The sequence below is a fragment of the Mobula birostris genome, chromosome 24 (assembly GCF_030028105.1).
Source record: "Mobula birostris isolate sMobBir1 chromosome 24, sMobBir1.hap1, whole genome shotgun sequence".
NCBI lineage: Eukaryota > Metazoa > Chordata > Chondrichthyes > Myliobatiformes > Myliobatidae > Mobula > Mobula birostris.
In genome coordinates this window covers 57,209,370-57,224,633 of record NC_092393.1, presented here as the reverse complement: position 1 = coordinate 57,224,633, position 15,264 = coordinate 57,209,370, and the positions used below count along the sequence as shown (strand labels likewise).

Below are 15,264 nucleotides of genomic sequence, written 5' to 3'. Positions count from 1 at the left end.
TAGGGGACTGTGAGGGCCATGGCAAAACCTTCAGCTTGCGCCTCTTGAGGTAGTCCATTATGGATTTTGAGGTGTGTTTAGGTTCATTATCCTGTTGTAGAAGCCAACCTCTTTTCATCTTTGGCTTTTTTACAGACGGTGTGATGTTTGTTTCCAGAAGTTGCTGGAATTTAATTGAATTCATTCTTCCCTCTACCAGTAAATGTTCCCCATGCCATTGGTTGCAACACAAGCTCAAAGCATGATCGACACACACACACACGCACGCACATATAATTTGAGATGCATTCTATATTGAGTTGGAGTTTATAGCTAAGCAGGGAGGATGTTGTGGATTTAATATTTCAGTAATACTTGAGTAATATTGTAAATATATTGTTTAATTAAGCAATCTTTGTTCTTTACATTATTCATTAAATGTTATATGTAGAAGTACATAAATGGACAATGTCATCACATCCTATTAGATGTGCATGCCTCACTAAAAGTAATAGGTGAAACTAAGAGTAGACACGTTATTCCCAGCAGTGTTTTTCTTCAATTAGTTTATATTTTGGAGTTACAAAACATAACAGGAGGAGTGTGGAGGGCCATGGATCAGTTAAGGGTCGATAAGACTAGGCAGAATAATATCTCAGCATGGACTAGATGGTCCAAAGGGCCTGTTTCGATGTTATAGTGCTCTATGACTTTATATGAATGACATGTGCAACACACACAATTTAAACCCAGCTACAATCACATAAATTTGGATTTATAAAGCTGTTAGGATTAATTGGGTTGTGGCATTTAAGGGTCATCTCCACGCTGTCCACTGGACAGAAGACTTCAGTCAACTCCATCATTACGATTCTATATTTAGAAATCCTGAAATGGCCTCAAGTGTCACTGCAACAATGATTTACAATGTTACTCAGCTTCCTTCTTTTCAAAAATTAGAAGTGAAGAGAGCAAAGACGTTGAAACAAACTATGGGGAAATAAACTATGGCAATCAGATGTAATCACATCAATGAAAGATTTAATAAAATATATTTAAAAGTGTAAATTATTTATAAATGTCAATTAATGCTAAGATATAAATTACTAGAAAAGTAAATGCATTAAACGACAGTTTATATACAGACTTGTTAGCATTTTCTGAATACATACAAAATTCATGGAATGGTACATCTACTCACACTGAGTGCTTGGCTCACTGAGGTTTGCTTTCTTCGTGAAATCAGAATGATAACTGATTTAATACAGTTTGTAAAATAGCCCCATCATTACCTATCACAAAGGCTGCATTTGCAACACTAACAATCAACTTCAGGTGGATTACAAAATGGTAATAGCAAGTCTATAAAACCAATTTCTGGCTCTTGTGATGTAAATTTTCAGGATAAAATCTAGTGTGTGTTTACCAAGTGATAATACTTGGAAACAAATATTACAATTGCTAAGTATGGTATTTTAATTTTATTTAGAGATACACCATAGTGACAGGCCCTTTCAGTCCAACTTGTCAATAATCTGACTATATCCTCATTCTGTCCACACTGCTAGGATCTAATTACGTTAATGTTCCAAGTCCTATATATACACAACTGGATTTACCAACACACACAAAAAAAAGAGGCATAGTTTATGTTTCAGGCCGAGACCTTTCGTCAGGACTAACTGAAAGAAGAGATAGTAAGAGATTTGAAAGTGGGAGGGGGAGGGGAGATCCAAAATCATAGGAGATTTACCAACATTTTACTTTAACAAAATATTAACCTCAATAACCAACAAACCAAATGAGAGCAGACCATAAGAATTTATAACTCTTACCTACCATTTTTTTCTGGCACAAAGTTTTCTAATTCAATATTTATTGGTGTGAAGGCAGCACAATAGAAACCCTCAGGGCCAAGAAAATAAATGTGATGAATCTGCAAGTCTCAGAATAGAATAGCATCCATTTAGAACAGTGATTAGGAGTAATTTCTTCCATCATAGGGTGGTGAATCTGCAGAAATCATTGCCACAGTCGGCTGTGGATGTCAAGTCATTGGGTATATTTAGGATGTAGGTTGATAGGTTCTTGATTAGTAAGGGCACCAAAGGTTACAAGGAGAAGACAGGAAATCTGTTTGTGACGTATATAAATGACCTGGATGAAAATGTAAATGGGTGGGTTAGTAAGTTTGCAGATGATCCAAAGAGGTGGTGTTGTGTATAGCATAGAGTACAGGCAAAGTATACAGTGCGATATAGATCAGTCACAAAAATGGATAGAGAAATGGCAGATGGAGTGTAACCCAACCAAATGTGAAGTGATACACCTTAGTACGTCAAATGTAAGGACACATTGAGGACAAGACCATTAACAGTGTTAATGAGCATAGGGATCTTGGTCCAAGTTCATAGCTCCCTAAGAGTGGCTACACAGGTTGAAAGTGTGGTTAAGGCGGCAAAAACATACTTCCCTTTATTAGTCAAGGCATTGAGTTTAAAGGTCAGGAAGTTATGTTGCATCTTTACAAAATTCTAGTTAGACCGCATCTGGAGTGTTACATACAGTTTCTGGTCACCAGCATAAGAGGAAAGATGTTGGGTTATGGAAAGGGTGCAAAAAAGGTTTACCAGAATGCTGGCTGGATTGGAGGGCATGTGCTCTAATAAGAGAGGACAAACTTGGGTTGTTTTCTCTGGAGCAGCAGAGGCTGATGGAAGATCTGCCAGAGGTTTATAAGATTATGAGAGGCATAGAGTAGATGGACAATATCTTTTTCCAAGGGTTGAAATGTCCAGTACCAGAGGGCATCAATTTATGGTGAGAGGGGGTAATTGCAAAGGAGATGCGAGGGGCAAGGTTTTTCCCCCCTTTTTTTTTTAACACAGAGAGTGGGTGGTATCTGGAATACAGGTGTCCCCCGCTTTTCGAACGTTCGCTTTATGGAACCTTGCTGTTACAAAAGACCTACATTAGTTACCTGCTTTCGCTAACAGAAGGTATTTTCACTGTTACGAAAAAAAGGCAGTGTGTCGAAAAAAGGCAGCGCACGCCCTGAGCACCCAAGCTCCTCCCCCGGAACTGCATTCTAGCTGGCATTGCTTAAACACATGCCTGTGAGCAGCCGTTAGCAAGATGAGTTCTGCAGTATCGGAAAAGCCTGAAAGAGCTCGTAAGGGTGTTACACTTAGCATAAAACTAGACATAATTAAGTGGTTCGAGATAGAAAAAGATGAACTGCTTGCCCTGATGGAAACAGACGACGATGAGATGACACCCAGTGTCCCACCACCCCAACCCCTGGGCTGCGGACCGATACATTGCCGTGGAGAATGCAGCGGTAGCCGGGACGCACCCGGCACATCTTCAAGAAAAAAGCCAAAATAAACAAGCTAATAAATTAGGTGCCCCCCAGCATGTAAATGTCGGCCCAGATCAGAGGTGATTTTCTAACCGTTTCATAGGAACGCTCTACCTTCGGACGGCGGGGGAAACCTGTATTGGTAGATGCCGTTACATTAGGGACTTTTAAGAGTTGCTTAGATGAGCACATGAATTTGAGAAAAATGCGAGGATATGGATATTGTGTAGGCAGAAGAGATTAGTTTTGTTGGCCATCTGATTACTGATGTACTTGGTTCAGTGCAACATTGTGGGCCAAAGGGCCTGTACATGTATGTTCTAAAGGGGGTTGACAGAGATAATAAATCACCTTTGATGGAATGGCAGACTCTATGGGTCGAATGGCCTACTTCTGCTCCTTTGGCGCATGGTATCTCTGACAAACCATGGGCAGCATATGGCTCTGTATTTTATTGGCAGATTCTACAGCTTGTACTTTTATATTGAATATAGATCAAGATCCTGATGAATCTGAGCACACAAAACAGGCTTATATTTGTGAAAAACACACGTTTTGTTCTGATCACAAAAAAATAGTTTCTGAGGCTGTAAAAGGCAGGATATAGCAAGTAGAAGCCTCTTTTAAAGTAATACCTACTGGAAACCTGGAATATTCAATTCTAAATCTTATTTAAAATCTGTTTAATTGAAAGTTGATGCATTATTAATTTGAGTGAAATAATAAGGGTGCTGGAAGCAGTCAGCAGATACAGCAGCCTCTGTAGAGCAGGGGAAAGATGAGTTATTGCTGCAGGTTCATCAGAATGTTGCCTTAATTCAGACAGGTCAGTTTCGACAAATTGAGAAGCATGGTTATCTGAAATTACTGAATCCGATATTGAGTCATGAAGGCTGCAACATGTTTGGGTTGGAAGAAGACTGATGTTTGTTGGATTAGTACAAGAGACTATTCAAGACCTGGGTCATCCTTATGAATTGAACAGAGGTGTTCCACAAAGTCATCCCCTAATCTCCATTTAGTTTTTCCACTGTAGAGCAGACCACATGGTTTAACGCCAATGTCAGCACACTGCAGTGGAAGAATAGCGAAGAGCTGGCTGCTTAATTAGAGAGACTGGTTTAGTCCCTGGATGGGGGTGAGAACGAAGGTGGCAAAATGAGCAGGTCCTAAAACTCATGCAGTGGCAGAGGGAGGAGGATAGGTGTTGGTGGAGTGAAGGAGGAAGTTGTGGAGACAACAGTCCCTTCAGAATACTGAAAGGGGAGAAGAGAGAGGGTGTACCCCTGTTGACTTGCCTATGATCATTTGACCTATCAGACTCATGCCATCTCCCACAAGAGAATTACATCCTCTCTCATTTACCTGCACCTGCAACTTATTCTTTCTTACCTGCTGTGATAAGCTTCGGATCTGGTTAAAAGCCAATGAACACCATGGATCTTCAGACTCTCCGTGAGGATGATAACAGCTTACACAAATCAAAGACATGGCCCAGATGCAAATCACTGAGGTAATAATCAGGCTGCATCCATGCAGGGAAATTAACAGTCCATATTCTGGGCATGTAACATCCTAATGTAGGGTCTTGGCAAGACACATTGACTGTCACTCCTTTTCACAGATGCTGCCTACCTTGCTGAATTCTGCCAGCATTTTGTACATTGGTCAAGATTGTCAGCAGCTGCAGAAACTCTGGGAAGTTAAATTTTGTTGAAAATCAAGGAAATCACAGAAAACAGAGAACAAGACTGACATTTTGCAGACTGTTCAGTCTGTCAGAGTGCTCCTAAACTTCCAACTGCTCCATCATTAAGGACCCCTATCATCCAGGCCATGCTCTCTTCCATCATCAAGGACCTCCACCACTGGGAAGGAGGTACAGGAGCCTCAGCTCCCACACAACCAGATTCAGGAACAGTTATTACCCTTCAACCATCAGGTTCCTTCACTCACCTCAATACTGTACCAATTCTACAACCTTTGGACTTCCTCCAAGGACTCTACAACTTATGCACTCAGAATTATTTATATATTTATGCATTTGTTTCTTTGTACTTGCACAATTTGTTCTCTTTTGCATATTGATATCTCTCTCTGTGTATGTGTGTGTGTGTATGTCTGTGTGTGTGTGTGTGTATGTCTGTGTGTGTGTGTATATATGTATATATATATATATATATAGACACACACACACAAAAATATATCTTCTTCCAAGGATATTGGAAGAGGAGTCCTGGAATAGTTTAAAAACAGAGGTAGCTATATAATAAGCAGGGGACTGAAAGGCCACCATAGGAAGAAGGGAATGTAGAATTGACATTAAAATGAAGCAAAGCCCCTGGAACCAAGAGGTCTACTTTTGCTCCTGAGTTTAGATTAGATTAGATTATGAGGATACGCAGTCCTCTTTTACTGTCATTTAGTAATGCATGCATTAAATGAACAATGAATTAAGAAATACAATTAAGAAATGGTCCAACCAAGCAGAGTCCACTGCCAAAAAGGCCCACCAGCACCTTTACTTCCTGAGAAAACTAAAGAAATTTGGCCTGTCCCCTAAAACCCTCACTAATTTTTATAGATGCACCATAGAAAGCATTCTTCTAGGGTGCATCACAACCTGGTATGGAAGTTGTCCTGTCCAAGACCGGAAGAAGCTGCAGAAGATCGTGAACACGGTGCAGCACATCACACAAACCAATCTTCCGTCCTTGGACTCACTTTATAATGCACGCCGTCAGAACAGTGCTGCCAGGATAATCAAGGACACGACCCACCCAGCCAACACACTTTTCATCCCTCTTCCCTCCGGGAGAAGGCTCAGGAGCTTGAAGACTTGTACGGCCAGATTTGGGAACAGCTTCTTTCCAACTGTGATAAGACTGCTGAACGGATCCTGACCCGGATCTGGGCCGTACCCTCCAAATATCCGGACCTGCATCTCGGTTTTTTTGCACTACCTTACTCTCAATTTTTCTTTTTCCTATTTATGATTAATAATTTAAATTTTTAATATTTACTATCGATTTGTAATCCAGGGAGCGGGAAGCGCAGAATCAAATATCGCTATGATGATTGTACGTTCTAGTATCAATTGTTTGGCGACAATAAAGTATAAAGTATAAAGGTATAAAGTAAAGTATGTTCCTCCAGAATGATATCACAGAAACACAAGACAAACCAAGACTTAAAAAACTGACAAAAACCACATAATTATAACATATAGTTACAACAGTGCAAAGCAATACCATAATTTGATAAAGCACAGACCATGGGCACGGTAAAAAAGTCTCAAAGTCTCTCGAAAGTCCCATCATCTCACGCAGACAGTAGAAAGGAGAAACTCTCCCTGCCATGAACCCCCAGCGCTGCAAACTTGCCGATGCAGCACCCTGGAAGCACCCGGCCACAGTCCGACTCCTGAGTCCGTCCGAAAACTTCAAGCCTCCAACCAGTCCTCCGACACCGAGAAACATCTCTGCCGAGTGCTTCGACGTTCCTGAAGAATGTACACTCTCTAAACTTGTAGTACCAACTCTTGTGTCACCTGGCCTCCACCTCCCACTTTTCTGTACTTAAAGTTTGATTTTCAGCCTTTACTGAATCTGATGAAAGATCACAAGCCTGAAGTGTAGATTTTGATTCTCTCTTCATAGATGAGAGCCTGACCTGTTGATTATTACCAGCATTTCTGCTTTTTATTACAGATTTCCAGCAACTGTAGAATTTGCTTTGATTATTTTGACTGGTTTTGTGTTTGTATAAAACCTTTTTCATCTTACTTTGACCATCAGCAAATTTACATCTTCAAGACAAATTGTTAAGTGCCAGTCAGGATACCCAAAGGGAGAAGCCAAATTAGGGTAATAAATAACTGGTGTGATTCATAAACAGTTGAAGAATATTTTATAATAAACCATCTACCATCAGTTAAAAATTGAGTAAACATTGCTTCAGATAAATGTTCATATTTTAAAGTTCATATATATAACCTTTGCTTCCTCATATTATTATTCAAAAGGCATGAGGAAAATCCATGCAGCAATTTATCTCTTAACAACATACTGATACAAAATTTGCCAATAACAACAATGAGGTATATAGTATTAAACTGTTTCGTGAGACCATAAGACACATGAGCAGAACTAGGCCATTCAGCCTACCAAGTCTCTGTTCCATTTAATCACAGCTGATTTATTTTCCCTCTCAACCCCATTTTCCTGCCTTCTCCCCCTAACCTTTGACACCCTTACTAATCAAGAACCAATCAATTTTCAATTTAAATCTATCTAATGACTTGGCCTCCACATCCATCTGTGGCAATGAATTCCATAGAAATTCCTCCTCACCTCTGTTCTGAAGGGGCGCTCTACTATTCTGAGACTGTGCCCCCTGATTCTGGACTCTCCCACCACTAAAATATCCATCATCACATCCACTCCATCTAGAGCTTTTAATGTTCAATAGGTTTCACTGAGATCCCCCATCATTCTTCTGAATTCCAGTGAGTACAGGCCCCAAACCATCAAACACACCTCATAAGTTAACCCTTGCATTCCTGAGATTATTCTCATGAATCGCATCTGAACTCTCTCCAAGGCCAGCACTCCCTTACTTAGAGAAGGGGCCCAAAACTGCTCACAATATTCCAAGTGTGTCTGACCAATGCCTTATGAAGCCTAAACATTATATCCTTGCTTTAATATTCTAGTCCTCCTGAAATGAATGCTAACATTGCATTTGCCTTCCTTCCTACCAACTTAACCTTCAGAGACTTGTGCACTAGGACTCCCAGTCCCCGTACACCTCTGATTTTTTAATTCGCTCCCTTTTGGAAAATAGATTATGCCTGTATTCCTTCTACCAAAGTGCATGACCATTCACTTCCCTATGCTGAATTCCATCTGCCACTTATTTGCCATTCTCCTAATCTGTCCAAGTCCTACTGCAGTCTCTCAGTTTCCTCAATACTATCTGCTCTTACACCTATCTTTGGATTGCCCATAAAGTTGGCCACAGAGCCACTAATTCCTTCATCAAAATCACTGACACAGAACATGAAAAGAAGCAGTTCCAACACTGAACCCTGCAGAACACCATTAGTCACTGGCAGCCAACTAGAAAAGGCCCCCTTTATTCCCATTCTTTGCCTCCTGCCAATCCTGCCAATTAGTCTCTGTCTACGTTAGTATCTTTCCAGTAATACCACAGGCTGTTATCTTGTTTATTAATCTCATGTGCAGCACCTTGTCAAAGGCCTTCTGAAAGTCCGAGTAAACGACATCCAGACTTTCTTTTGTCTATCCCACCAGTTATTTCCTCAAAGAATTCCAACAGATTTGTCAGGTAAGTCTGCCCCTTAAAGAACCCATGATGACTTTGACCTTCTTTATGGTGTGCCCTGAAACCTCATCCTTAATAATAGATTCTAACATCTTGCAACCATTGAAGTCATATCAGGTGATTTTAGATGTATCATCGAGCTTGGAAATCTAAATGTTCAGGAACATTATCATCTCGTTTGTTCTCACCATTTAAAATATTGCACTCTTCACAAACTAAACTTGCCCCCAGAAGGTTAAATCTAAGCAGGTTTTTAAGGACAGTTAATTGTTTGTAACTGTCAGTCACCCTCGTGCACACTTAAAATTAACTGTTACAGTTGTGCATTCTCATTTCTTCAGCTTTACCTGTTGATATCAGGAAAAAACAAATAAAAGTAAGATATTTTCCTCCACTCTGGCAATCCAATCTTTCTTTCCATTCTTATTTCTAATTCTGTATCTGATTTGACATTGAATTCATTAATTTTGAGCCACGAATTCATATCAGTCGTGGCACTGGTATTTTCACAATCCTTCAATTTGATTACCGAAGTAAATGCATCAGTTTGACCAACTCTCTCAGATTCCACATTCCCTGCAGAGATGCTACACTGTTCCCATCTTGAATCTGCAGGAATCTGTGAGGTAAAACCAACACAAAGAGGGCCTGAGACTACTGCTGAAGTTACTATACTTGAACTGAAACTAAGAAATCATCAGACTGGAAAATAAACAATCCTAACTTTTATATTAATCCTGCTTTAATAAATACCTACACCACTTCCTAAAGGGTATTAGGAGTTGGTTGAGCTGACTGTGCAACTCACTGTTGTCTTCTTTGAGAAAGCACCTCATCTTTACGTAAAGCCTCCTCCTGGATGGCTGCGAGTGGGGATCAATGTTCAAAAAGCATTCTGTCATTTTGTGGAACAGTACCTCAATTAGTCTATTACCACAAATTCAAATACACCAACATGTACAAGAGGCCACAACAGAAAACAGATAAAAAAAAGACACACAGTCTGAAATTGAGAGTGCCTTGAGGAAATATATAAACCAGTCACTGTACCTTCGGAGGGGATGGCTGTTGCTGCTTGTTGGTATTCGTCGGCTGCTGAAGTCTGAGAGCTCTTGGGATGAATTCTGGAGCTAGGGGATTAAGGACATAAGTCTTCTTCAACTCCAGTGCCTCCAGCTGTGCCTTAATTTGTTCAAACGTGATCCCATGGAGACTGTTGTTCTCATGACAGATATCAATGAAGCTTTCCCAGAATTTCCTTCAGGAGCAAGAACATGATATTAAAAGGAGTGGTTCCCATATTTGTGGCAGTTCAAAATTTTAGCGAATGCACTCCATACCTAGGTATACAAACAATATACATTACTGGACATTCGCACAAATCAGAAATTAACTGAAGAATATATTATCATTTGCTACCAATGGGTGGCAGAGTGGAGATACATCTCCACCAAAGGAGGTGTAAGGTGTTCTTTCCTTCCGCTAGCTTGCAGGTTATCCTTGTTAGGAAGGTGCAGCACCTGCTTAGCCCCCCCCCCCCCACCCCCCACAATCCGGGTCATGTGAAGTCACAGGAGCAGGTACCGGATAGTTGTATGAATAGCTGGGGCATAACACAAGTCCTGGTTATGTGACCACTGACGCCATGCAATCTCGGAAGAGTATTGATAATGGATGGAGTCACCCATCTTGTAAAGACACCGCCCAGAAGAAGGCAATGGCAAACCTCTTCTGCAGAAAAATTTTACCAAGAACAATCAGGGCCACATTTATACAACAGATCCACATTGGCATCATAATAGCATCTTAAATAAGTAAATAAATGCTCTCGCATTAAAAGATGTTCCTCAACACTAAATGTGCACACATTATTGAATTTGTTGACATGCGTGTCAAGTTGTTGGGTTTTTGAATGGAGAAATATGGAAATTCATTGTCAGTGATTTTCAGAAATTAATCAAAACTTTCAAGCTCAGGAAATAGTTTGGAAAGGAAGGTGGTGTGGCAGAGAGAATGGTTAAATCAGCATTTCAAGAAATAAGTTAATATGATGCCTTGATACACTGGTGCTTCCAACTGCTTGGAAAAGTACAGCACAGGAAATGGCCCTTCAGCCCATGCTGCTAACCCAAATTAATCCCATCTGCCAGCACATGCCTGTGCATACAATTCAAATTGCACAAATATTCCCAATCACACACAAAATAAGAGATTCAAGATTATTTAACATCATTTCCAGTACACAAGTGTAAAGAATGAAATAATTGTTACTCCGGATCCAATGCAGGACAAAAAAACACAATAAGATAAAGAACAACAATAATAATGAAAAACAATAAATATAAATACATGCAACACACATCAAAGTTGCTGGTGAACACAGCAGGCCAGGCAGCATCTGTAGGAAGAGGTGCAGTCGACGTTTCAGGCCGAGACCCTTCATCAGGACTAACTGAAGGAAGAGTGAGTCAGGGATTTGAAAGTTGGAGGGGGAGGGGGAGATCCAAAATGATAGGAGAAGACAGGAGGGGGAGGGATAGAGCCAAGAGCTGGACAGGTGATAGGCAAAAGGGGATACAAGGATCATGGGACAGGAGGTCTGGGAAGAAAGACGGGGGGGCGGAGGGAGAGACCCAGAGGATGGGCAAAAGGTATATTCAGAGGGACAGAGGGAGAAAAAGGAGAGTGAGAGAAAGAATGTGTGCATAAAAATAAGTAACAGATGGGGTAGGAGGGGAGGTGGGGCCTTAGCAGAAGTTAGAGAAGTCGATGCTCATGGCATCAGGTTGGAGGCTACCCAGACGGAATATAAGGTGTTGTTCCTCCAACCTGAGTGTGGCTTCATCTTTACAGTAGAGGAGGCCGTGGATAGACATGTCAGAATGGGAATGGGATGTGGAATTAAAATGTGTGGCCACTGGGAGATCCTGCTTTCTCTGGCGGACAGAGCGTAGATGATGTTCAGCAAAGCGGTCTCCCAGTCTGCGTCCGGTCTCGCCAATATATAAAAGGCCACATCGGGAGCACCGGACACAGTATATCACCCCAGTCGACTCACAGGTGAAGTGTTGCCTCACCTGGAAGGACTGTTTGGGGCCCTTAATGGTGGTAAGGGAATATTGGCGAGACCCGACGCAGACTGGGAGACAGCTTTGCTGAACATCTACGCTCTGTCCGCCAGAGAAAGCAGGATCTCCCAGTGGCCACACATTTTAATTCCACATCCCATTCCCATTCTGACATGTCTATCCACAGCCTCCTCTACTGTAAAGATGAAGCCACACTCAGGTTGGAAGAACAACACCTTATATTCCGTCTGGGTAGCCTCCAACCTGATGGCATGAACATCGACTTCTCTAACTTCCGCTAAGGCCCCACCTCCCCCTTGTACCCCATCTGTTACTTATTTTTATGCACACATTCTTTTTCTCACTCTCCTTTTTCTCCCTCTGTCCCTCTGAATATACCTCTTGCCCACCCTCTGGGTCCCCCCCTTCCGTCTTTCTTCCCGGACCTCCTGTCCCATGATCCTCTCGTATCCCCTTTTGCCAATCACCTGTCCAGCTCTTGGCTCTATCCCTCCCCCTCCTGTCTTCTCCTATCATTTTGGATCTCCCCCTCCCCCTCCAACTTTCAAATCCCTTACTCACTCTTCCTTCAGTTAGTCCTGATGAAGGGTCTCGGCCTGAAACGTCGGCTGCACCCTTTCCTACAGATGCTGCCTGGCCTGCTGTGTTCACCAGCAACTTTGATGTGTGTTGCTTGAATTTCCAGCATCTGCAGAATTCCTGTTGTGTGCGAAATATAAATACATGATAGCTTATATACACAGATTGATCATATGTTCATAAAGTGACGCTAGGCACAGGTGTGTTGGTACATAAGGTGACTGACAGGAAATGATAAATAGTGGTGGTGGGTGGGGGGCTGAGGATTATTGGATGGAGGTGTTGACCATCCTGACTGCTTAGGGAAAGTGACTATTTTTGAGTCTGGTGGTCCTGGTGAGAATGCTACATAGTCTCCTAGTCCATGAGCTGGGTTGATGGGATCCTTATAACGAAACTGAGATTGCTACTGATATTGAAGAAAGAATCAAGGATCAGAATCAGGTTTATTATGAATAACTTCGGTCATGAAATGCGTTGTTTTGCAGCAGCAGTACAGTGTAATAGATAAAACATTATTCAAAGTTACAATAAGAAATAAATAGTGTAAAAAGAGAGGCAGGTAGTGAAGTAGTGTTCATGGTTCATGGACCTTTCAGAAATCTGATGGCAGAGGGAAAGAAAACTGATGGCAGAGGGAAAGAAACTGTTCATAAAATGTTGAGTGTTTTCATGCTCCTGTACTTCCTTCCTGATGGTAGCAATGAGAAGAGGGTATATCCGAGATAGCGAGGATGTATAATGATGGATACTGCCTTCCTGAGGCATCGCCCTTTCAAGATGTCCTAGATGGTGGGGAGGTTGGTGCCCATGATGGAGCTGGCTGAACTTACAACACCCTGTAGCTTTTTCCAGTCCTGTTCATTGGAGCCTTTATAGGAGAGGGAGGTGTAACCAGCCAGAATGCTGTCCACGGCACATCTGGAGAAATTTGCTAGCCTTCGGCGACATACCAAACATCCTCAAACTCTAAATGAAATATAACTGCTGCGTGCCTTCTTTGTAATTGAATCAATATACTGGGCCCAGGGTGGTCAGACATTTCCTTTCAATTAATTTTATGGAACAGTTAATGTCTAGCTTAAGGTTGATGGAGAATGAGATGGTTCAACTATACAAGAGAAAAAGGATAATTTATAAAACAAAAAAAATCAGGCAGTGAGTTGGTGAACTGAAATAAATTTAAGCAGAAGTAAAAGGCTACACCTTTTTAATACAAAAATCTATTTATAAAGAACGAAAGGAAATTATTATCTGGTGTGGAAAAGCTGGGACCAAACTAACGAGTTACATTTCTAAATTGTTCAGCTGCATACAAAATACAGACAGTATTGATGCATCCAGCTGAGACTGAATGCAGAAATGATACAGGAGGTAGGGAGCAGAGGCTCTGTTGGCATGGTGATCTAATTTATATATGCAAGCCATCATAATCTAATGCTGTGACCATTTCTAACTGGCCTTTCAATTGAGGTGAACCCAAAAGAGAGTACAATAGAATTCACAATGGAATTTGCTTGATTTTCTGACCACTAGATTAAAGTCTATCTACACTCATCTGTAAAGATCAGGTTCAATCAGCTTAAGCAGCTGAGGTCAGTTAGATAAATCTATTGTTAACTGCAGTGATCCAGGGCAAGGAGTGAGCTGGGAGATGCACTGATAGGGATGGTGCTAAAATTGGGTCACAAAACCAGAAGACAGATTCACGAAGACCAGAACTGCAATGCCTGGAAGGTTGGTACAAATAGCTTTTAAATCCCAAGGGAACTAGCTGCACGTACTCTTGAAAAAGAGACATTTACAGGGTCAGGGAGGAAAAAAAGGTAGAGAAGTAATTAGGTGAGTCAAGTTTATTGTCATAAGCACAAATACGTGTATGCACAAGTGCAATGAAAAACCTACTTGCAGCAGCTTCACAGGCATCATCACTATCAGAAAATCCTCCAATCAAATAACACAGGCACTTTAGGCCAAATACATCAGCTACGGATAAGGTGAGCCATGTTTGCAATTGGCAGCCCACAGGTATTCACTGGATTCCCCTGGTACAATCGCAAGGGACAAGATAACATTTCAAACTACTCAAGATGATTTGATGAGGGAACTTGCGCCAAAAATGAAAATAATACCAATTTGTTACAAGGTTTGCAAGCCAAATTGCTCATTCCAATTCCCTCTGCCTGACCTCCTGGGTATTCCCAGCATTTTGTTTACATTTCCGATCTGCAGCATTCTATATTTGCATACTAAGAAGAATATTTTGTACCACACTCCGTCAATCTTAATATTGTGATATCACTGTTTGTGGCATTAGCACCCAGTGGAAGCTACACTTGACATATGGCTCTTTCATTCAACAAGATTTAATGCTCTTCCCATCGAGAAAATATCAATCACAATTTTGACTGTGCTTTCAATTACCACAAGAGTAAAACTACTCTAACTATATTTTTAAAAGCTTATAAGAACTTTATTTTAAAAAGTAATGTGACAGATGGAAGCTGTTAGCTGACATTCTTTTTGACCTCCAAGAAACAGCTTTTAAAATGAGAATTTAATGCATTATATACAGTGGCATGCAAAAGTTTGGGCACCCTAGTCAAAATTTCGGTTACTGTGAGGAATAGCTAAGCGAGCAAAAAATGAACTTCCAAAAGGCATAAAGTTAAAGATGACACATTTCTTTAATATTTTAAGCAAGAAAACTTTTTTATTTCCATCTTTTACAGTTTCAAAATAACAGAAAAGGAAAAGGGCCTGAAGCAAAAGTTTGGGCACCCTGCATGGTCAGTACTTAGTAACACCCCCTTTGGCAAGTATCACAGCTTGTAAACGCTTTCTGTAGCCAGCTAAGAGTCTTTCAATTCTTGTTTGGGGGATTTTCACCCATTCTTCCTTGCAAAAGGC

The 15,264-nt window shown here is 41.0% G+C and overlaps 1 protein-coding gene across 7 annotated transcripts in view; it reads right to left on the bottom strand.

Annotated features, from left to right (window-relative positions):
• helz (helicase with zinc finger) overlaps positions 1 to 15,264 on the bottom strand; it is a 343,256-nt gene that overhangs the window by 95,751 nt on the left and 232,241 nt on the right. For all 7 annotated transcript variants that reach the window (XM_072242661.1, XM_072242664.1, XM_072242665.1 and 4 more), the window contains one exon: positions 9,737 to 9,944. In XM_072242661.1, the coding sequence (XP_072098762.1) occupies positions 9,737 to 9,944 (208 nt within the window). The remainder of the gene's footprint in view (positions 1 to 9,736; positions 9,945 to 15,264) is intronic.